This window comes from Tinamus guttatus, unplaced genomic scaffold (assembly GCF_059628265.1).
Source record: "Tinamus guttatus ecotype Peru unplaced genomic scaffold, ASM5962826v1 Tinamus_guttatus_pri_ptg000004l, whole genome shotgun sequence".
NCBI lineage: Eukaryota > Metazoa > Chordata > Aves > Tinamiformes > Tinamidae > Tinamus > Tinamus guttatus.
In genome coordinates this window covers 16,645,723-16,666,016 of record NW_028288538.1, presented here as the reverse complement: position 1 = coordinate 16,666,016, position 20,294 = coordinate 16,645,723, and the positions used below count along the sequence as shown (strand labels likewise).

At 36.8% G+C, this 20,294-nt stretch overlaps 1 protein-coding gene across 1 annotated transcript in view; it reads left to right on the top strand.

Annotated features, from left to right (window-relative positions):
* The window catches only part of HERC1 (HECT and RLD domain containing E3 ubiquitin protein ligase family member 1), a 69,717-nt gene that overhangs the window by 26,931 nt on the left and 22,492 nt on the right, over positions 1–20,294 (top strand). Inside the window, 25 exon segments of the mRNA XM_088520589.1 lie at positions 413–628; positions 718–838; positions 1,782–2,019; positions 2,946–3,139; positions 4,232–4,387; positions 4,596–4,702; positions 4,939–5,049; positions 5,135–5,311; positions 6,035–6,274; positions 6,482–6,565; positions 7,101–7,621; positions 9,159–9,934; positions 10,967–11,165; positions 11,751–11,911; positions 12,374–12,490; positions 12,688–12,919; positions 13,510–13,634; positions 13,835–14,055; positions 15,298–15,566; positions 16,128–16,184; positions 17,340–17,509; positions 17,512–17,535; positions 18,153–18,327; positions 18,864–19,134; positions 19,547–19,760. Coding sequence (XP_088376715.1) covers positions 413–628; positions 718–838; positions 1,782–2,019; positions 2,946–3,139; positions 4,232–4,387; positions 4,596–4,702; positions 4,939–5,049; positions 5,135–5,311; positions 6,035–6,274; positions 6,482–6,565; positions 7,101–7,621; positions 9,159–9,934; positions 10,967–11,165; positions 11,751–11,911; positions 12,374–12,490; positions 12,688–12,919; positions 13,510–13,634; positions 13,835–14,055; positions 15,298–15,566; positions 16,128–16,184; positions 17,340–17,509; positions 17,512–17,535; positions 18,153–18,327; positions 18,864–19,134; positions 19,547–19,760 — 5,176 coding nt within the window.

Sequence of the window (20,294 nt, the reverse complement as noted above, 5' to 3'; positions counted from 1 at the left end):
GCTGCATTTTAAAACCTTTACTTTTCACAGATGAAACTCATTTTACATATCTTATTTAGGGAATTAATGTGAGGGCATTGACTCCTTTTTTCTTTTTCCTCTTTATTTTTCTGTTTTTCTTTACATAATGTTCTAAGCCTCTCACTTGGATTTTGGAGGAGCATTGATACAGCTTTGGAATTACACAAGAACATAACTGCCTGTGAACTGCTTCGTTTATGAGAAGCTTTGCATATAGCTTACTTGTCCTACCTGAATTAGACAAGCTGCTTTATTACCCTAAAATCAAAAGACATTGTGCTCAAAACGTTTTTTTTTTTTCTTTAAAATGTGTTTATAATTGAAGATGATCTCATTCTAATTTCAAAAGATACTTGCTAATTAGTTAATACTGTCTTTTGCCTGTTTTTAGCTTCGTTTGGAAGCGCTTCATCAGATCTTAGTACTTCTGTCAGGGATGGAAGAAAAAGGCAGTGTGCCGCTAATGGGAAGCCGCCAAGGGCCAGGATTTCAGTCATCCTCGTTGCTTACTTCTGTCAGGCTACAGTTTCTTGCTGGATGCTTTGGCTTGGGCACCGTAGGACATGCAGGTGCCAAAGGAGAGAGTGTGCGGTTACATCACTACCAGGTGTGTCTTTTAAAAATTAGTTTCAGTAATTTCAATAACTGAGTTATAAAAACACATCAGTTGTTACAATAGTAATTTTTTTCACCCAGGATGGTATCAGAGCAGCCAAGAGAAGTATTCAAATAGAAATCCAAGTGGCTGTGCACAAAATTTACCAACAGTTATCTGCAACATTAGAAAGAGCTCTGCAAGCTAATAAACATCACATAGGTAAGTGGAAAAAAGTTTGTAAAATATGTCCTTAGTTATGCAATACAATAGCTTATGTGTTTAACAAAGCAGATTTTGATATCAGTGGCCAGAGCTCAGTGATGAAGTATTTGGCTGAGTTCTCTTCCTATTTATTGTCTTAATTTTCTTCGAGAGTTTGTGCTTTCTACCTTAAGACTAGTCATGTCAACTTTTATATTCCTGTAAACTGTATGTGATGGTCTTTCATAGTCCCTTTCTTTAGTGTTGAAAAGTGATGGCGGGTTTGCAGAAGTGAAAGTTTCCTGAACATATAAAACATCTCCAATTCTTTTTTTCTTGCTTCGGATGAAATTTCTTTAAAGTCAAAAACAAAGACTATAGCTCCTTGCCTGTTTTGAAAACTTTCTTCTGGCCCCCTATATGAAACTACTGCTGCCTGCCCCTGTCCCTAAGGAAACACTGCCACTCTGCAGCTCTCTGCCTTTGTACATGCAGTAAGAGAGAGCTGCGGTACAGAAGAGGTTTGTGTGATTTAATTTATCGTTAAAGCCTAATTGCCACGTTTATCCGAATTGTTCCTTTCCCTTGACTTGCAGATCGAATGGAATTGAAAGACATTTTTTGTAATCAATTTGAAGTAGAGGCAGAAAATGAGTATTTCACCCATTTATCCTCACCTCAGAGAGAGGGATCTTGCCTTTTTTTTTTTTTTTTTTTTGACTTAGCCTCAGAATAGTCATATCACAAACTAGATGTCATTTTGCATGGCATTTAAGGACAATATTGGCATTAAGGGTGCTTCAATGCTATACCAGAAAGACTACTTTGGAGTTTCTGACGGAAAGCTAGCTCTTTACTTGAGAATTCAATTCATTAAATTTTATTTCAAAAAAAAAAACTGCTCTTTTTTCTGTATTCTGACTCAAAAACCTTACTTAAAACAACTTCCTTTTAATTTTAGAAGCACAACAGCGGCTCCTGTTAGTAACAGTGTTTGCTCTGAGTGTGCACTATCAGCCCGTCGATGTCTCCTTGGCCATCTCTACCGGTTTGCTAAACGTGCTGTCACAGCTGTGTGGCACAGACACCATGTTAGGACAACCACTGCAGTTGCTGCCCAAAACTGGTATTTCTCAGCTCAGCACAGCTTTGAAAGTAGCCAGCACAAGGCTACTTCAGATCCTTGCTATTACCACTGGGTAAGTATCGAGTGCTCCCTTGCTTCCAGAAAACTTAATCGTCTAGCTTTTCAGCACCCTTTAAAAATAGCTCTTCTTTTGTGTGAGCTTCCTTTGGGACAATAAATGTTGCACATAAATGAAGAATAAAAAGCATAGTTACAATATTCATGAGAAAGATTAACATAATACTGGTTAAAATATTTAAAATGGAAATGGAAGGTTTGGAAGAGAACATTTGCTAAATTTATGAGGTGTAAACATTCCACTTGAAAATGCTTCTGTGTCACAGAAAATGCTCCTTTGTGACACAAAGGCTTTGTGTCTAGATCTGCTGAGATGATAAGATGAGGCTTCTGTAAAAATCATTTGTGTGAAAGTGATAATGTGGTAGGAGTTCTTCAGAGCAATATGCTGAATACACTGTTTCTTTTGAAAATTAATTTGCTGAGGGATATGAGCATTGCTAGATCAGGGAGCAAGATCCAATACTCAATAATTAAATACTAACTTTTCTCTTTCCCCATTAAATTTTAACTTGGTGAAGTTAGTTGTCATCAAGAGTATTACTTAGTATTTAATATATTCATCTTCACTTCAGTATTCATAATATTCAGTTTAATGAGCTAAGTTGCTCTTTTTCTCTTGGAAAATACTGGAAAGATAACCTTTGTTTGTAATAATTGCACAGTTTTACAGTGTCTTAAAAATCAAGTTCAGACAAGAATAATCTGCCATTTTCCATATGTAATTTGTAGGTAACTGTCACTTTCTGCTAAAATGAAATTGAAGATGATGAAAAGTAACCTGCTACAATAGAATGATTTAGTCAGTGCTGTATATGTTCAATTTTCCCTTGCATTGAGTTTATAATCATGGGTCCTTATGTTATTTTGCCTTGGATTAGGACTCACATATTTGTATTTTCCCTTTTTCTGTGTATATAGAACCTATGCTGACAAACTGAGCCCCAAGGTGGTCCAATCTTTGCTGGATCTATTATGCAGTCAGCTGAAGAACTTGTTATCACAAGCTGGTGTGGTGCTTATGGTGTCCTTTGGAGAAGGGGAAGGTGAGGAAGATGAAGTAGAATCAAAGAAGGCAGATTCAAATGGAGACAGTGAAAAAAGAGACTTCAGAGGTAATGTTTTTGCATTGTTTTTGCTATCATTTGAAATATCAGCAAATGCACTAAAACCAAGTGCTGAGACCCTGATCTGCTCTACTCCATTGATTCTTTTAAAAGTTAATTCATATACCAATCCTCTGATACACAAATATTTTCATGTAATTTCCAGTCTATTACTGAGCATTTTAAATTTCTGTAGAAATTTTGTGTTTGAAGAAATTTTTAGTTGTGGCTTGGTTTTAGGTGTACAAATGTTTAGATTGTGTTTACATAAGCAATTTCATAGCTGGGGAATTCATAAACTAGACGTAAGAAATTAGCTCAATAAGAAATTAGCATACAGGGTCATCTCTTTCTACAAACATATGCTTGATAAGATAGTAATGTTGCATCCCTTGGAAAAGAATCTAGAGCAGTGATAAAGCTTTGCAGTTTGTATCAAAAATCTACACAAACCAAAAATTCAGCATTGAACATAACATTGAATCCAGTGGTTATACTATAGGCACATTTATAAATACTCATTTAATATCTCATCTTTTTGTTTTTTTAAATGCAGGTAAGTTTGTTGCCACTAATAAGGACTGCCCGTATTTTTTGTTATAATCTGATAAAAATCTATAATATTCTCCAGATGCTTACATCTGTCTTTGAGTTGTTTGGTTCTATTATACTTTAAAAAATATAGAGCTTGGAACCACTGAAATGTGGTTTTATATTTTTAATAAGATATACAGTTGTTTATGCAAATTAAAATAGACTTTGGTATAAGTCTTAGTTTGTGAAAGTGCCTGTGTTCTGTACCACACTGTCTGATGCTTGAGTATTGATATTTTTCCAAATGCATGCTAATGCACAGCATTGCCAAACAATTTAATTTGGCCGTCCTCTTTTCTGAACTCTTCTGTAAACTGAAAATACCACAGAACTCCACTGTGAATATCTGTCTTACTGCTTCTGATTTTATTTTGATTTTGGGGTTGTTTATTTTATAGATATTCTAGATTTCTGAGTAAGAATATAAATGAAATATATATAGAATGAATATATAATGAATGTACATAAATGAATATATAAATGAAACCTTTTAATTTAACTTACCAGCTGCCCTCCGAAAACAACATGCAGCAGAATTGCACTTGGGAGACTTTCTCGTTTTCCTACGCAGAGTTGTTTCCTCAAAAGCAATTCAGTCCAAAATGGCATCTCCAAAGTGGACAGAAGTGCTTCTTAACATTGCTTCTCAAAAATGCTGCTCAGGTATGAATATTTCCAAATGTATTCAATGGTTACTTGCCTTTCTGTAGTGCTATTTCTAAAAATAGGTCCTGAAACTGGCTGCAGTAGGTTTACACAAGCTATGTTTTGGAAAATTGTAACACTGGTGGCAAGCAGGCAGATGACTTCATAGGTGTGCACCTAATGCAGAAATCACTTCTAGATTATTAATGTACTCTTTGGTTTGTAGGAGTCCCCTTGGTTGGCAATTTGAGGACTAGACTCCTTGCACTTCATGTACTAGAAGCTGTCTTACCTGCTTGTGAATCTGGTGTTGAAGATGATCAAATGGCTCAGGTACTTATATTTCATTACAAGCCTTTTTTTTTTTTTTTTTTAACCAGTTTCTTTAAAATTCTTATTGAACAAATGTCTACATGTTTGGTAGGGTTTCTGAGAATGCAGATCAGATGAAGGTCAGTGTAGATGCTTGCTTATCTAACAGTACTAAGAGTTTTCACATTTATAGCTAGAAAACAAGCTGTCCTCATCTTGTATTTAAAAATAATGTGAATCATATTCTAATGTACCAGGTTGTTGAACGGTTATTCTTGCTTCTGTCCGACTGCATGTGGGAGACTCCAATAGCTCAGGCTAAACATGCAATTCAAATAAAGGAGAAAGAGCAAGAAATGAAACTGCAGGTAATGTTTCTTTTACTTTCTCTTTTGACTGAATACCATTGAATTACATTATTACAAATATTTTATTTTGCCCTATTTCTGATAGAGGCAAGGAGAGTCTGAAGACGAAGATGAGAATCTTCCTATACAGGAAGTGTCTTTTGACCCTGAGAAGGCTCAGTGCTGCATAGTGGAGAATGGGCAGATTCTCACTCATGGCAGTGGAGGTAAAGGTTATGGTTTAGCATCCACCGGAGTTACTTCAGGGTGTTACCAGTGGAAGGTAGGTTTTGTTAAAATGTATTTCTGCCATTCTTTTACTGTATTTTACAAAAATACTAACTTAAAAGTAATAACTGTTTTTTTTTCCCCTTAGGAAAGTGTTTTTGAATAATTGTCATTTTAAATAAATTAGAGTTTGTGGCTGCTTTCGAGCACTGCTCTTTGGAGCATATTTTCAGTTGCTACAAGTTCAGAGATGGAAAGCTGTGAATACATGTTGTGCATTTGTGTTGATGGTGTTTAATCCTTAAATCCATAGTCAGCATAAGGATGTGTTGGCTCGCAGTAGTTCTCTACTGAACTGTGTAGATTTTTGGATTTCTCCTTTTACTGAATACACTTTGTCTTCTTCCAAGAAGACAGATCAGCCCGACTGCAAAATTAGCCTTTAATACATCATACGGAGTATTTTGTAAACAAACAGTAGTAGTCCTTGTTTGTGCCATCTTTGAGCACAACAATTCTACTGTTATAGTTCTTCTTTAATTAAATATACTTACTCTGAACTTGAGTAAAGCTTGCTTATTTCTGTTACATTATTATCAGCTTTGTAAGAGGTAGAACTTCGTTTTGAGTAGTATATTTGTTGATTCGTGAAATGCTTTTGGGTGAAACTTAAAAATATGCATAAGCATGTATAATAAGGTAAATTCCTGTTATTTTCTTGTTCTTTTAAAATATATTTCTTGACTATTTTTCCTCACTTTTGTGTTTTGCTGACTAGTTCTACATTGTGAAGGAGAATCGAGGCAACGAAGGCACGTGTGTAGGAGTTTCTCGCTGGCCAGTACATGACTTTAACCATCGCACAACCTCAGATATGTGGCTGTATAGAGCCTATAGTGGTAACCTTTACCATAATGGAGAACAAACTTTGACACTGTCCAGCTTTACCCAAGGAGATTTCATCACATGCGTATTAGATATGGAAGCAAGAACCATTTCTTTTGGTAAAAATGGAGAGGTATTCAACAGTTAATTTTTTCTTTTAAGTGTTTTTTTAAATAGTAGTTGGGCATGTATATTTTGTATAATGCCAAGCATAATGACTAAAACAAGACAAGTGACAGTTTTGGTATTTGAAAGCATTATAATACAGGTACAACTATGTTATACTTCATATTCTTGCTTTTTAAGGTGTTCTAAATTGGTTTGTTTTTGTTTTAACTAGGAACCAAAACTAGCCTTTGAAGACGTGGACGCAGCAGAGCTATACCCTTGTGTTATGTTCTATAGCAGTAATCCAGGAGAAAAGGTAGCTTAAATTTTCATCCCCATAGATAAGTTTATCTTTTATGTTCTATAATGTGGCGATGTCTTGGATATTGGGTTGGGGGTTAGTAGCTGACAGGTCTAGAGAATATTGTTTATTCATTATTTTTTTATGACATACATTAGCATTACATTACTTTCACACTGGTTAAGATTTTCAATCTTAACTACCATCTATTCTAAATTTGAGATGTATTGTGCTACCCATCATTACTTAGAGAACTGCTGTTACATCAATTTACAGCAAGTTCAGGAAAGCTTAGTATTGGAAATTACAACTTGTCTAAGATAGTCTAATGTGAATAAGCATGATCTAATGTGAATAAGTAATTTTTGGTATCTTTGAGTTTTTAGGAATGTAGTTTTGTTCCATAGTAAGATTAATTTCCCAGGGGGCCAGAACAAAAGAAGGAAGTACTAGTACATCTTCCTAGTCAGCAAAGACTCCCATATTAAAATAAGCTTCTGTAGGTCTGTTGAGAGGATAACATTGCATATTGTTCTTTTTAACCACTCAGGTGAAAATCTGTGATATGCAGATGCGTGGCACCCCAAGAGATTTGCTCCCTGGTGACCCCATCTGTAGTCCTGTTGCTGCAGTGTTGGCAGAAGCAACTATCCAGCTCATTCGTATCCTTCACCGGACAGACCGTTGGACACACTGCATCAATAAAAAAATGATGGAAAGACTGAATAAAATTAAAACATGCCTTAAAGAAGCAGGTCAAAAACTGAAGAAAAGTCGCTCAATTCAGAGTCGAGAAGAGAATGAGGTGAGAGAGGAGAAAGAAAGCAAAGAGGAGGAAAAAAGCAAGCACAGTAGGCATGGTCTGGCTGACCTCTCAGAACTGCAGCTGAAGATGCTGTGTGTGGAGGTGTGGCCGGTTCTAGCAGTAATTGGTGGAGTCGATGCTGGTCTCAGGGTTGGAGGTCGCTGTGTGCACAAGCAAACTGGACGTCATGCCACCCTACTTGGAGTTGTGAAGGAAGGCAGTACATCTGCCAAGGTTCAGTGGGACGAAGCAGAGATCACCATCAGGTATAGTATGCTCGTTGCCTGCTCTTTGCTCAAGCCAGAAGTACCCTGTGCTTGGAAAACTTCAGAAATAATGTACCTTTTACCTTAGAGTTGTGATGATCAAATTATTTTAAGCATAAACTTTAAAATGAATGAATCTGGCTTTCTAAAACAAACGTTACGAGTTGAACTTTACTATATAGGAACAAAAGACCTTGTTTATTAAATATATGTTTGATAGTTTAGAATTGATCAGCATCATTAGACTTCTATAATTTGACGTCTAGGTTTTGTAATTGTGGATGTGACTAGCTTGCCAGTTTCTGTAGATTTGGAGTGAGCTCTGCTTATTTTGGTAGGTTGTTCCTATTAACTAGGATAACTAATGTTATTGTTGTCTTAACTTATTACAGCTTCTTGTTTGACTTTAAAGAACACAGATTTTCACTGGGTAGTGAACACTTTTGTTTTACATGGTTCTGAAGAGAGTTCTCCAAATTGAGATGACTGTTGAATTGGCCTTTCCTTCCTGGAAAATACTCTGGGACTGGGAAGAGGTCAAGCCCAGAAAGTGAGAGGATTTTCTTTTCCCATAGTGGGTATTCCGATTAATGCTGCCTTGAAGCAGCACTTACTCATTCTGTGACCTGCACCAGAGAGCTAAAGAAATGCCCCTGTACTTGATGTTGTATTCTGGAGTGGCACATCTGCAGATGCTGATGTGAACTGGGGAGGAGACTGGAAGAAGATACTCCTTTTTCTGCTTTTCTTCAAAGGAAAGAAATTCTGAAACAAATCTAGTATTTTTTCTGGACTCTGATTCTCTCACAGGGATTCATTGTGTGCTTATTTTTGTGAAAGAAGTTTGATTCGCTAAATTCCTTAATCTCCTCACAGCTGTAGTTGAGCCTTAACTTTCTGCAGAAATGCAGAAGGTAAATTGAGCAGTATTTTCTCCCCCCCTCCCCTCCTCCCTTTCCTCCCCTTCCTCCCCTCATTTTATGCCTACTACGCTTCCATTTTTAAGTAGAGGTTAGCATTCTGAGCGGGCAAAACATTTGGGGGTTATAAAAGGAAGATTCTGAAGTCCTAGATCTGCTGGATATATGGAAAATGTAGGCAGGTCAATTTTAATCTTACTTGCACTGAAAAGTACTCAAGTTCAAAATATAACCAAATAGTTGTCATTGGGTGTGGATAGACAGTGAGACGGACATGTGTCTGTTTGGTTTTCTGACCTGTCCTTTAAAGAAGTCCTGCCGAGACTGTAAAGAGTCAGAAAGCTCTGTCAGTGCTTAATTCACAGATTCTGTAATGTTTCTGGATTTTAATTGTCAATACTGAAAACATGCGTGCTTTGTTGCCTCGCTCTGATATCATATCTCCCCGTTTTCTATTCATAACCTCATTTTCCCCTGCTTACTTTTAGTTTTTAAAATTGATTCATTTACTTTGTTAAATATATTTTGCATCCTATTTTGCCTACATTATTTCCTGTACTTTCCTCCTGTCTCTCCCTCACTTGCTTTTTCCTGTGTCATTCTGATCTTTATTAAAGCTTCCCAACTTTTTGGTCGCCTAGTGATACTCCATTGTATAATCTGGAGCCCTGTGAGCCACTGCCTTTTGATGTTGCAAGATTCCGTGGGCTGACAGCTACTGTGCTGCTGGACCTTACCTATCTGACTGGTATTCATGAAGATATGGGAAAGCAGAGCACCAAGAGACATGAGAAAAAGCACCGACATGAATCTGAAGACAAAGGGGAAGTCGACCAGAAAACCGAGGGCGATGGAGGATCAGATACACGTTTAGGACAAAGTGCTGATGATAACAAAGGACACGGTACTACAAGCTCGAAGTCAGAAAATGAAATAGCTTCCTTTTCTTTAGAGCCATCAACGCTAGGGATGGAAGCCCAACACCAACCTGCTGAAGGAAGAAAAAAGAATCATGAACACATGCCAAGAAATCATGATATAGTACAGTCAGAAATCCGAGCGGTGCAGCTATCCTACCTTTATCTTGGGGCTATGAAGTCACTTAGTGTTCTTCTTAGCTGCAGTAAATACGCTGAACTACTGTTAATACCAAAAGTATTGGCAGAAAATGGTCACAACTCTGACTGTGCTAGTTCTCCGGTTGTTCACGAGGACGTGGAAATGCGTGCTGCCCTGCAGTTCCTCATGCAGCACATGGTGAAGCGGGCAGTCATGCGCTCGCCCATTAAAAGAGCTCTAGGACTGGCAGATCTGGAACGAGCACAAGCCATGATCTACAAATTAGTGGTTCACGGGCTGCTGGAGGATCAGTTTGGTGGCAGACTTAAACAAGGTACGGTTTCAAAATTATGAAATTATAGTGAGATTAATCCTTTTTTCATTGAAATCAATAGGAACAACAATAATATAAGTAACGGTCCTTATTTTTTTTGTCATTATGCTTTGGAGAAGCCTTAATTGGAGTGAGAATTTTTTTTTCATTTACTTCTTTGTTGATTTAATACTGATTTTCTTGTCTTTCCCACAATTCTTTATTTTAATAAAAGTGGATGCATATCAGTCCATCAGAAATAAAGGGATTCCTAAATTGTCTTTATGCATTTGAAAAATGAGCAATTCTGTACCTATTGGTCTTGTAGATGGCATAAATTAAACAAAGTTTACTGTTGTTAAACGTGATCGTATACAGCCGTGTTAACTCACAGTGTTGAGCATGTATATGTTCAGGCTGCCTCTGTTTCTGTCTGTGAAAAACCTCTGTGAATCACATGTGGGGGTTTTCTGAGTTACTTGGTTGCACTAAGAGAGGCCAAGGAAATAATGTTTATCATGTTCTTTTTCATCCTCAAAGTCTGTATATTGCAAAGTACAACTTCACGGAAACTACTTAAAGTATTTTAAAAGAAAAAATATCTAAAATAAGAGAACTAATTTTTGTGCTGTCTGGTCCTTTACCATCTTATAGACTACTTGTAATGCAGCCAAAAAAAAAAATCAGAAATCTGTAAGATAAGTATCTGAGATGAAAATAGCTTTATAATTAATAAGATATCTTTCTGTCTCTGAGATTTCTTTCTCCTTTGGCTAAGAGAATAATCCCAGCTGCTGTAGTTCTAAATATGTTAAGATCTAACCAAACAAATGGCTTTTATCTCTTCTAGAAAGATTCATTTAGTACTTAGCTTAAATCAGTATGACAACTGATAGACTAATTTATTTACATTAGTTATTGGAAGAATTATTTATGTGTGTTTTTGCACACTCCTTTCTTTGGAGAGAATTAGGGAGGATCAATGCTTATTTCATACTTTTTGACTCTATGCAATGCTATTGATGTTCCTGTAATGTCCTTTTTTTGCTGCAGAAATAGATCAACAAGTAGAAGAGGGCGATCAATCTCAGCAAGCCCAAACACCAGTTACAACCAGCCCTTCTGCTTCTAGTACAACATCTTTCATGAGCAGCTCTCTGGAGGATACGACCACTGCCACTACTCCAGTAACTGACACCGAAACTGTCCCAGCGTCAGAATCACCTGGTGTTATGCCTCTCAGTCTTCTTAGGTAAAGTGTCCCTGTTTTCAACATTTCATGTGTGTGCGCACACATGTAGGGAACAAACTCTCTAGGAGTCTTTGAAATGTTTTTATTTTGATAATATTAGACAATATTTTATGAATTGCCTCCGCAGAAGGAAGAACTTAGTTTGTTACTCCACCTTGTAAGGCATAGGTTTCTGGCAACAAAACAGCTGTTAAGAGTTTACTTTTGTAGCATCTAAGCATCTTCAGGACAGGAGAAAATATCTTCCTTATATTGTTTTTCTGTTTTTGTGCTTATTTGATTTATAGGTAGGCTGAGTTCTGAACAAACAGGAGTAAAGGAAGAGACTTCTCATTTATCTCTTAGGACAGCACTCTGTCTATGGGGTTTTTGTAGGTGCGTGCTTGAGAATTTAGCTGCCTGGCCAAACTGGTTGGAACGGGCTATTCCTGCACGTTTCCTCCCCACAGTGTGTACTGTCCCATACCCTTATAAAATTAATTGCTGTAAGGGTGCCAAATGTATGACTTGCCAAGTGCACCCCAGTTTGATGCGTTGCTACCATCTGCAGCATTGCTCTACGAGACACGTTGCTCTCTTTTACAGGCAAATGTTCTCCAGTTACCCTACTACGACGGTACTTCCAGCACGACGTGCTCAGACCCCTCCAATATCTTCCTTGCCAACATCTCCTTCAGATGAAGTTGGAAGGAGACAGAGTTTGACTTCTCCTGATTCCCAGTCTGCAAGGCCTGCGAATCGTACAGGTATACTTGTAATCAATACAGATGGAAATATGGACTGTTAGCAAGTTTGCATAAGTTCAATATATTTTTTAATTCATTAGACACCAATATTTTTTTTTAATATGACCGAACATGCAAAACATGTTTAAAAACCTTTTAGTGACTACCTTGGGGCAAAAAGCTGTAGACTGTCTATCTGTAGACTTTCTCAACCAATTAAATTAGTTTCTGAAAGCTGTGGAATGGATTACTCACTGATACTCTTGTATAAAAACAAAAGTGCAGTTTTATTGATGATTACTTCAGAATGTACATCTCATCTGGGCTCATTTATTTGGTGGCTTACCATTGTTGAATGCAATAATTCTTCTCACTTACTGTAGATCTTAAACTACCCAAAACACAAGAGTTGGAAATGATGCCTGATAAAGTGGAAGAGACTAAAGAAAGATTTATACACTTTAATTCTTTTTGTCTTTTAAGCTTTATCTGATCCAAGCAGTCGACTGTCAACATCCCCTCCTCCTCCTGCCATTGCTGTTCCCTTGTTGGAAATGGGATTCTCCCTACGGCAAATCGCAAAAGCTATGGAAGCCACAGGTAATCTGTAATTATCATATCAGCTTATATTGAAAAATTAAATTATGAAGACACTTTTTTCCCCCCCTTGGAATACTTAATTTTTGAACTCCATACCCCTTTATGTGGAAAAAACAGACCTTTCATTGTCGATGATACAATTATTATTTTGTAGTGTGATTTTTTTTTTTTTTTTTTTTTTTTTTTTTGGCTTTCAGGTGCCAGAGGAGAAGCAGATGCACAGAATATCACAGTGCTGGCCATGTGGATGATAGAGCATCCTGGAAATGAAGATGATGATGAGCCCCAATCAGAAGGGACTGCAGATTCACGACATGGGGCAATAGTCTCTGGAAGTGGTGGAAAATCTAGTGATCATTGTTATCTGCAGTCACCAGGTGATATCCCCTCTGCTGATGCCACTGAAATGGAGGAAGGCTTTAGCGAAAGGTAAAGTTTATCTTTCTTCTAATTGTGTAAAATCTGTTGCTTAAAATGCATGTTTCACAAGTTGAGTGTTACTGGCTCTGGAAAGACACTTTGAATTGTGTTAGAACATGAATAAAAGCACAGGTGCAATTCAACCTGCAGTTCCAAGAAATAAACTAATTAACTAGAGTCAAACACTGGAATTCTTTTAAAAAAAAAAAAAAAAAAAAAAGAATTGAGTAAAAAGGACAAAGTTTGAGGCAGGAACAGAAATGTTTATTGACTTATTTCTTTTAAAAAGAAAAACCTAGTTTACGCTTTAGCTAACACTGACAACTGACAACATAAAATGAACCATTTATGGTTCTCTGACCATTTCTTCAGTGCCTTGGCACTATGGAATGGATGAATAGGTTTTGACGTTGCTGCATCTGTTTTCCTGAGGTCAAAAGGACTTGGAATAAATATGTGCAGCAGCAGGACAGAAAATCCGAGTTATGGATTTCTTTTTATTTTTTTATTTTGTGAAAGAAAGAATAAATATGATTGTAGTATATTTTGCTTATTTACTGTATATGGCTATTTAAAACTTTTCAATGTAATTCTTGTAGCCCTGATAACATGGATCATGCAGATAATGCAGCTTCTGCAAGTGGACCTCCTTCTAGAAGTCGGTCAGCTGTGACAAGAAGACACAAATTTGACTTAGCTGCCCGAACCTTGCTAGCACGAGCTGGTAAGTAAATTAGGAGGAGGAGGAGTGAGATATTATAAAACTGTCATTTGTATTTCTGTGTCAGCATGTGTTTAGCTTAATTTTTACTTGATAATTAAGTAGATAATGCTTAACAGTTAATAACAAAAGCAAGGGTAGTTGGAAGTGCAGCCATCTTTGTTACATAAAAAATAATGTAGTGCTTTATTTTTTCACTTGAGCGGGACTATACCGCTCTGTACAGGCTCACCGAAATCAGAGCCGAAGAGAAGGGATATCCCTGCAGCAGGATCCCGGGGCTCTCTATGACTTCAACTTGGACGAGGAGCTGGAAATTGATCTGGACGACGAAGCGATGGAAGCGATGTTCGGGCAAGACCTGGCGAGTGATAATGATATTCTGGGAATGTGGATCCCAGAGGTATTGGATTGGCCTACCTGGGTGTGTGTGATTGCAGCGGGGGCTGCTTTAACTTACTGCTTTTTGCATGTTTGCATTAATAAATATTTTTATATCTGGTCTGAAAATATCATACTAAGTGCTAGCAATGTTTAAAGTCTTTTGTATTTTGTAGCTGCTAAACTTTAGGTAAGAAAGTACTTCTGTGTGTTTCTTGCTCTGTATTTCTACAAGTCCTTAATTTTTCGTTCGTGTTTTTTTTCTCCTTCTCTGAAAGATGAGAAGAGAACTAGAGTTCTTGTTTTGGTAATACTGCTTAATTAAGTAGGTATTCCAGATTGCTCAGCTGTGTTTGGGATAACAAACACAGGAATTTTCTGTTGTATTTAAAATAATAATGATAAAAAATATAGACTTCTCCTTCTTTTACTTTTTCTTGAAATTATTTTACTTCTTTTTTTAAATCACTCTAGTGCTACCTACATTTATAAGAATTTGATATAGTTCACTTCCATAAAGTCAAGGCTAAGAAGTTCTGATATGTAGCAACACAACTTACGCTAAATCAGTTTTGCTCTTTCCGTATATCTTCCTCTGAGAAAGATATGGTGACAGTCTTTGCCGTTTTTCTTAGTCCTCACAATGTATTTTAGAGAAGAGAAATGTAGAAGTTGTAGTTTGCGTGTTTGGGATCATTCATCTGAATTTTACAAGCAACCTACAATGCTATAAACATTCACTTCCTAATTATGACACCAGCTAACTGATATGCAGGTGGTTCAGGGAGCTTGTTTCATTTGAGATTCTTGATGGAATTCTGGACGTAATACAGAAATGAAATAGTAACTCAGAACGTATTAACACAAATACTAATCATTGCTGCACAGTAAATGTAAAATCTACTCATGTGAAAACAATGGATTTTTTTTTTTGTGCCTAGTCCCAGTCAAGTTCTGAGAAACAGCATTGACTGTGAACTAGCAAATTGATATGTGAAAAGTTATTTTGTGAAGAATTTTGAGGTAGAACTGAAATGAAATAGGAAGTCACATCATCTGAAACGATATATCCTACTTCTTTTTTTTTCTGTTCTGAAATGTTAATCTCTTTGTATCATAAATTGCCCATTTCTGCTTTGCTTTTTTGAAAGTTACCCATATAAATACCACTGGCTGTGTGTAATAAAAATGGTCAGGAATATCCTTAACATATAGGCATATTTTTATACCTAATATGAGGGTATTTATTCTGTACAAATTAACAAGTGAAAATCTTGTTATGCAGCATGTTTGTGAATCTGAAGAGAGAGAAGAAGTAGTGGTTTGTGAGCTGTGTGAATCCAGCGTTGTCAGCTTCAATCAACACATGAAGAGAAACCACCCGGGCTGCGGCCGTAGTGCGAATCGGCAGGGCTATCGTAGCAATGGTTCCTACGTGGACGGATGGTTTGGTGGAGAGTGTGGCAGCGGGAATCCTTACTATTTATTGTGTGGCATCTGCCGAGACAAGTACCTAGCCCTCAAGAGTAAATCTAAAACGTCAACTTCAGAAAGGTACAGAAGAAGGGAGTGCAGTACTGTGTGTGAAGAAAGAAAACACCTTAAAAGTGTTTTCCTGATGTCACCATTTTCAGAATCTGTTTGAGGGAACTAAAATTTAACTAAAATTGCCAAATTCTGCTGTTAAGAACTAGCAGAATTCTTGACCTCATCTATGTTAACTGAGGTTTAAAACTTCTTGTATTCCACAAAGGCCTGTTGAGGAAAAAGCTGTCTTAAGCTTTCTTTCCTTTATTCTTTTTTAATGTTTTTTTTAAAAAATGAATTATCTGATGGAATCTTGTATACTTTGGTGCAATTAAGAACTTCATTTTTTAGATTTGATAATTACAAGACTTTTTATGGGCCTTTTTCACATTCACACTGCAAAATACTTCCCTCTCCTCCCCCGGCTTTTAAAAGCTCTTTCAATCATTTCTATCTTCCTGTTATTTGCAGAAATCATGTATGCATTGACCTATCAGTAAAATTTAAAACATGTATGCATATTTACTTAAAAACCCAAAAGAGCCATTAAGTTTGGTTTCTTTTTTCTTTTTTTGTTTTCCCATGCAGATACAAAGGTCAGGCTCCTGATTTAATAGGTAAACAAGACAGTGTCTATGAAGGTAAGCTTATAACATTTTCAAGATGTTAAATATTTCACAAATGCTTCTCTCACAAATGAGAATTGGACTTAAAGGTGAAACTTGAAGCTAGATTTAGTGTTTTAATGTTTTAAAAATTCAAATGAGTGTCACTTTTTTGCCTATTCTTCATGTTCTTTCCATGTCCTTTAGATAGATGAAGTGACCATTACTGTAAATTTGGGTGGTTTGGTATTGTGGGTAGATGTAACCTGCACAAGTGCGCACACAAAGCTTTATGTTCAAGAACATTTTACTCATTCCCTTGGTAGGACAGGCTTTTAGCCTGAGTTGGAATCTGGCTCAGCTCACTGATAACTTTTCTACTTTTTTGCTAGCTGAGAGTGTTCTGAGAATGCGTCTCACTTTTTTTCCAGGAACTGTAGAAAACCCTTCCCAGATGTTTCTTCAATTCTATATATATTCCGTAGCTCATATGATTGTAGTTTTGTGAGTTTCCACAGTTAACTGTTCAATAGAGCATTAGTGAGAACTTCAGTACCTAAGAGAAAGTCCATCATCTACCAGATAATGGTGCTCAGATTCTACTGAAGGGTGAGAGAGAGAGGGAGGGATCAGCAAATATAAGTTGGCTTCTGTGTAAAAAGCTGAGAAGTGAAAGGAGGGCATGGTAAATGAGTACAATTACAGTGATATTTTTTTTTCTGTGAAGAAAAAGCAAAAGCCTGGTTGTATAATCATGATCCAAGAATGTTTTGGTTTGTGGTTATGATTTAAAGCACATGTATGTCCATATTTCTCACTATTTTTCGGGTTTGGGGAGTTGTCTTATGGTATATGTGATGTCCAGAGTTTCTCATTTGTGCATTTTAAAACCAGCTAGCTTGATGATTCAGAGAATCATTATTGTTTAAACCTCTGAAATGTCTTACTAAGACTTTTCTGCAGTAGAAATAAAGGTCAAATTTAATAAAGGAGGACAAAAGGGGGATTTTGGTTTTGCTTTGGTGATTTACTGTGTTTTTTACTATGACAACACTGAAAATAGGAATTTCGAAGACTACTGGTTTTCTGATTGCAGTTCATCTTTTATACCTCCCTTTATTTTTTAATTTATTAACATATTCCACTACTTTCAGGATTTTTAACCAAGTTACTTCTGTTTCCCCAACTCCAGAAGACTGGATATGTTAGATGTGGATGAAGATGACAAGCTGACAGGAGAGGAGGAGTTTGAATTGCTGGCTGGACCCCTTGGTTTAAACGACCGCCGTATTGTGCCTGAGCCTGTGCAGTTCCCTGACAGTGATCCTCTGGGAGCATCCGTCGCAATGGTGACAGCCACCAACAGTATGAAGAGACACTGATGCAGATAGGTAAATTTGGGATAATTCTATTTGAAGTACAAGTATTTGCCATATATTGTGAGTTTATAGGGATAATGCAGAATGTTTTGAGATAGTTTTTTCCTGCCTCTCAGCCTCAGGAAATGAAGGTTCTACATTTTTCTTATATTTTAGAGAAGTTATCATGAGGAACATGAGTCATTTATACTGATAGAAGGCTAGAAGCTCCAATTTACTAGTAACATTATGACTATAGTCAAACAGGGGTGCCAACAGCATAACCAGAACACAAGGGAAGTTTCTTAGATTAAATAAGACTTAGTAATCATCCTGTTGAAATAACAAGATTGATATTTAAGTTTGTAGACCCCTCTAATGGGCAGGAGAAATAGAGGAATTAACTCAAGTATTACCAAATTCTTGCCTATCTGTCCCTGAAAATGAGGAATAATTGAACAGTGTAGAATTTTAGGAGTGTGTTTTCCTCTCAGTCATTATCTCTGCAAATCTGTATGTACAAAATGTTAAGAATTTGGTGAGTAATTGACAAGATTAGTCCTAAGATTAGTCCTTGCTTTTGTGTTTATTATTGTATGGTAATTTTTGTTCCTCTTTAAATGCTAATGCAAATCATCACTATTTCCAAGGTTGTCATGGCTCTATAGAGAAAAGTTCTTCTGGCAGGATAACCTTAGGAGAACAAGCAGCTGCTCTTGTAAATCCCCATGACCGTGTTATGGCCCTAAGAAGAGTGACAGCAGCTGCCCAGGTCCTCCTTGCAAGAACTATGGTTATGAGAGCACTGTCACTTTTGTCTGTCAGGTATGTGGCTTCCTTGGCAACACTTAGACATTTTCGTTTGGAAGCAGTTATCAACTTATGTTGGTTAGGGATTCTGTTTTTAAGCTATGGGAAAGTAACTCTCCTTATATATACTTACATCATGGTGTTGAGAGGAGAAGTTTGCTCGAAAGCTTTCTTTCTTTTGAATCCTATATTCAAACTTTTTATGAAGCAGATTTCTTTATCTTACATTGAAAGGCGAATCCAATAGTATCAGCCATCCAAACACATAGATGCTGTGTTTGTCATTCTTTTTTTCAATATAAATATTAGGACTCAGAGTTCAATATTAGAGGAAAGAAGACATAGTAAAGGAGATGAGAGACAAGAATTTAAATTCTATCTCTGTACAAAATCCCTGTGCGGCTGTGAAGAAGTCAGATCTCATACTCATGTGTGCTTATTACCATAGTAAACTGTAAAAAAACATATATATTTCAATGATTATAAAATATAATTTTAAAAAGTTCTTTAAAAATACAGTAACAAGCAACACTTGTATTTGTTTTTGACAGTGGTTCCAGTTGCAGCCTGGCAGCTGGTCTGGAGTCCCTGGGATTAACCGATATCCGCACTTTGGTTCGCCTGATGTGTCTCGCTGCTGCAGGGAGAGCCGGTCTCTCCACGAGTCCGTCCACTGTGTCCAGCTCAACAGAGCGATCGAGAGGGATACACAGCAAAACCAGCAAGCCCATATCTTGCCTTGCCTACCTGAGTACAGCAGTAGGCTGTTTGGCATCAAACACTCCTAGTGCTGCAAAACTGCTGGTGCAGTTATGTACACAGGTAGGCCTGTTATCGCTACACAAACACTTATTATCAAATTTCTAACACGTGAGATGAAGCAATGCATTTTGGCAGTCTGTGCTGTCTTTTATTGTCTGAAAGGTGAGACTGCACTCAATTTGAGGCTCTCCTTGGAGTTCTTAATTCCCAGTTCAAACCAATTCAAAGGATGGTTTACATGTTTCCATTACATGTTTCCATATATATGTTTCTGTTAAGACTCTCTTTTTTTCAAGGCTGAAGCCTTGAATTCTGTTTTGTATGTGTTTTTTTGCATGTTAAATACTGGTGGGGACCTGAGAGCTTCTGCAAAAATTTTTAGAACTCTACATGATTTGTTCAACAGTTTATTTTTCTGAAATCAGTGGGGGATTGATTAATCTATATATCTATTTATTTGTTTCTTTAATAGAATCTGATTTCTGCAGCAACTGGTGTAAACTTGACAACAGTTGATGATCCAATTCAGCGAAAATTTTTGCCAAGCTTTTTAAGAGGAATTGCTGAGGAGAACAAACTTGTAACATCTCCAAATTTTGTGGTTACTCAGGCACTTGTGGCACTGTTGGCAGACAAAGGGGCCAAATTGAGGCCAAATTATGATAAAGCAGAAATTGAAAAGAAAGGTATGATATAGTTTTAATTAATTGTTTACTGTTTATTATTTGATGCTCAGTTCTTCATTTATGATTAAGTAGCATCTTGCTAGAAATAACATGTATGCTCTCAGTGTTTGAAAATGTACAAAATGTGCTTTAATCTGGGTGTTTTTATAGCTTAGTGGCATATATACAAGTTTTACTGAGAAATGTAATTTTATTTAGTTGCACCTTCTCGTTAAAATAAATCAAACATTTAGAGGTATTCAAAGCCATATGGCTATGGTGTTCAGCCTCAGTTGTGCCGCCTATGAAGGGCCATGACATTCCTGCCACTGAAGTACTTCTCTGGGAGGCAGAAAGTCAGGCTGCTGTTGCTGAGACAAGGGCAGGGAGAGAATTAGTAATGACAGTAGTTTATCTGTGTTAGGGAAGACAGTTTCTGTTCAGACAGCACTTGTTTGAATGACCATTTTTGCTATGTTGGAAATAAGACTATTTTTTCCTTTTTTATTTTTTGATGAAGTTTAAACAGGATTATTTTTCTCTTGTTATCAGAAA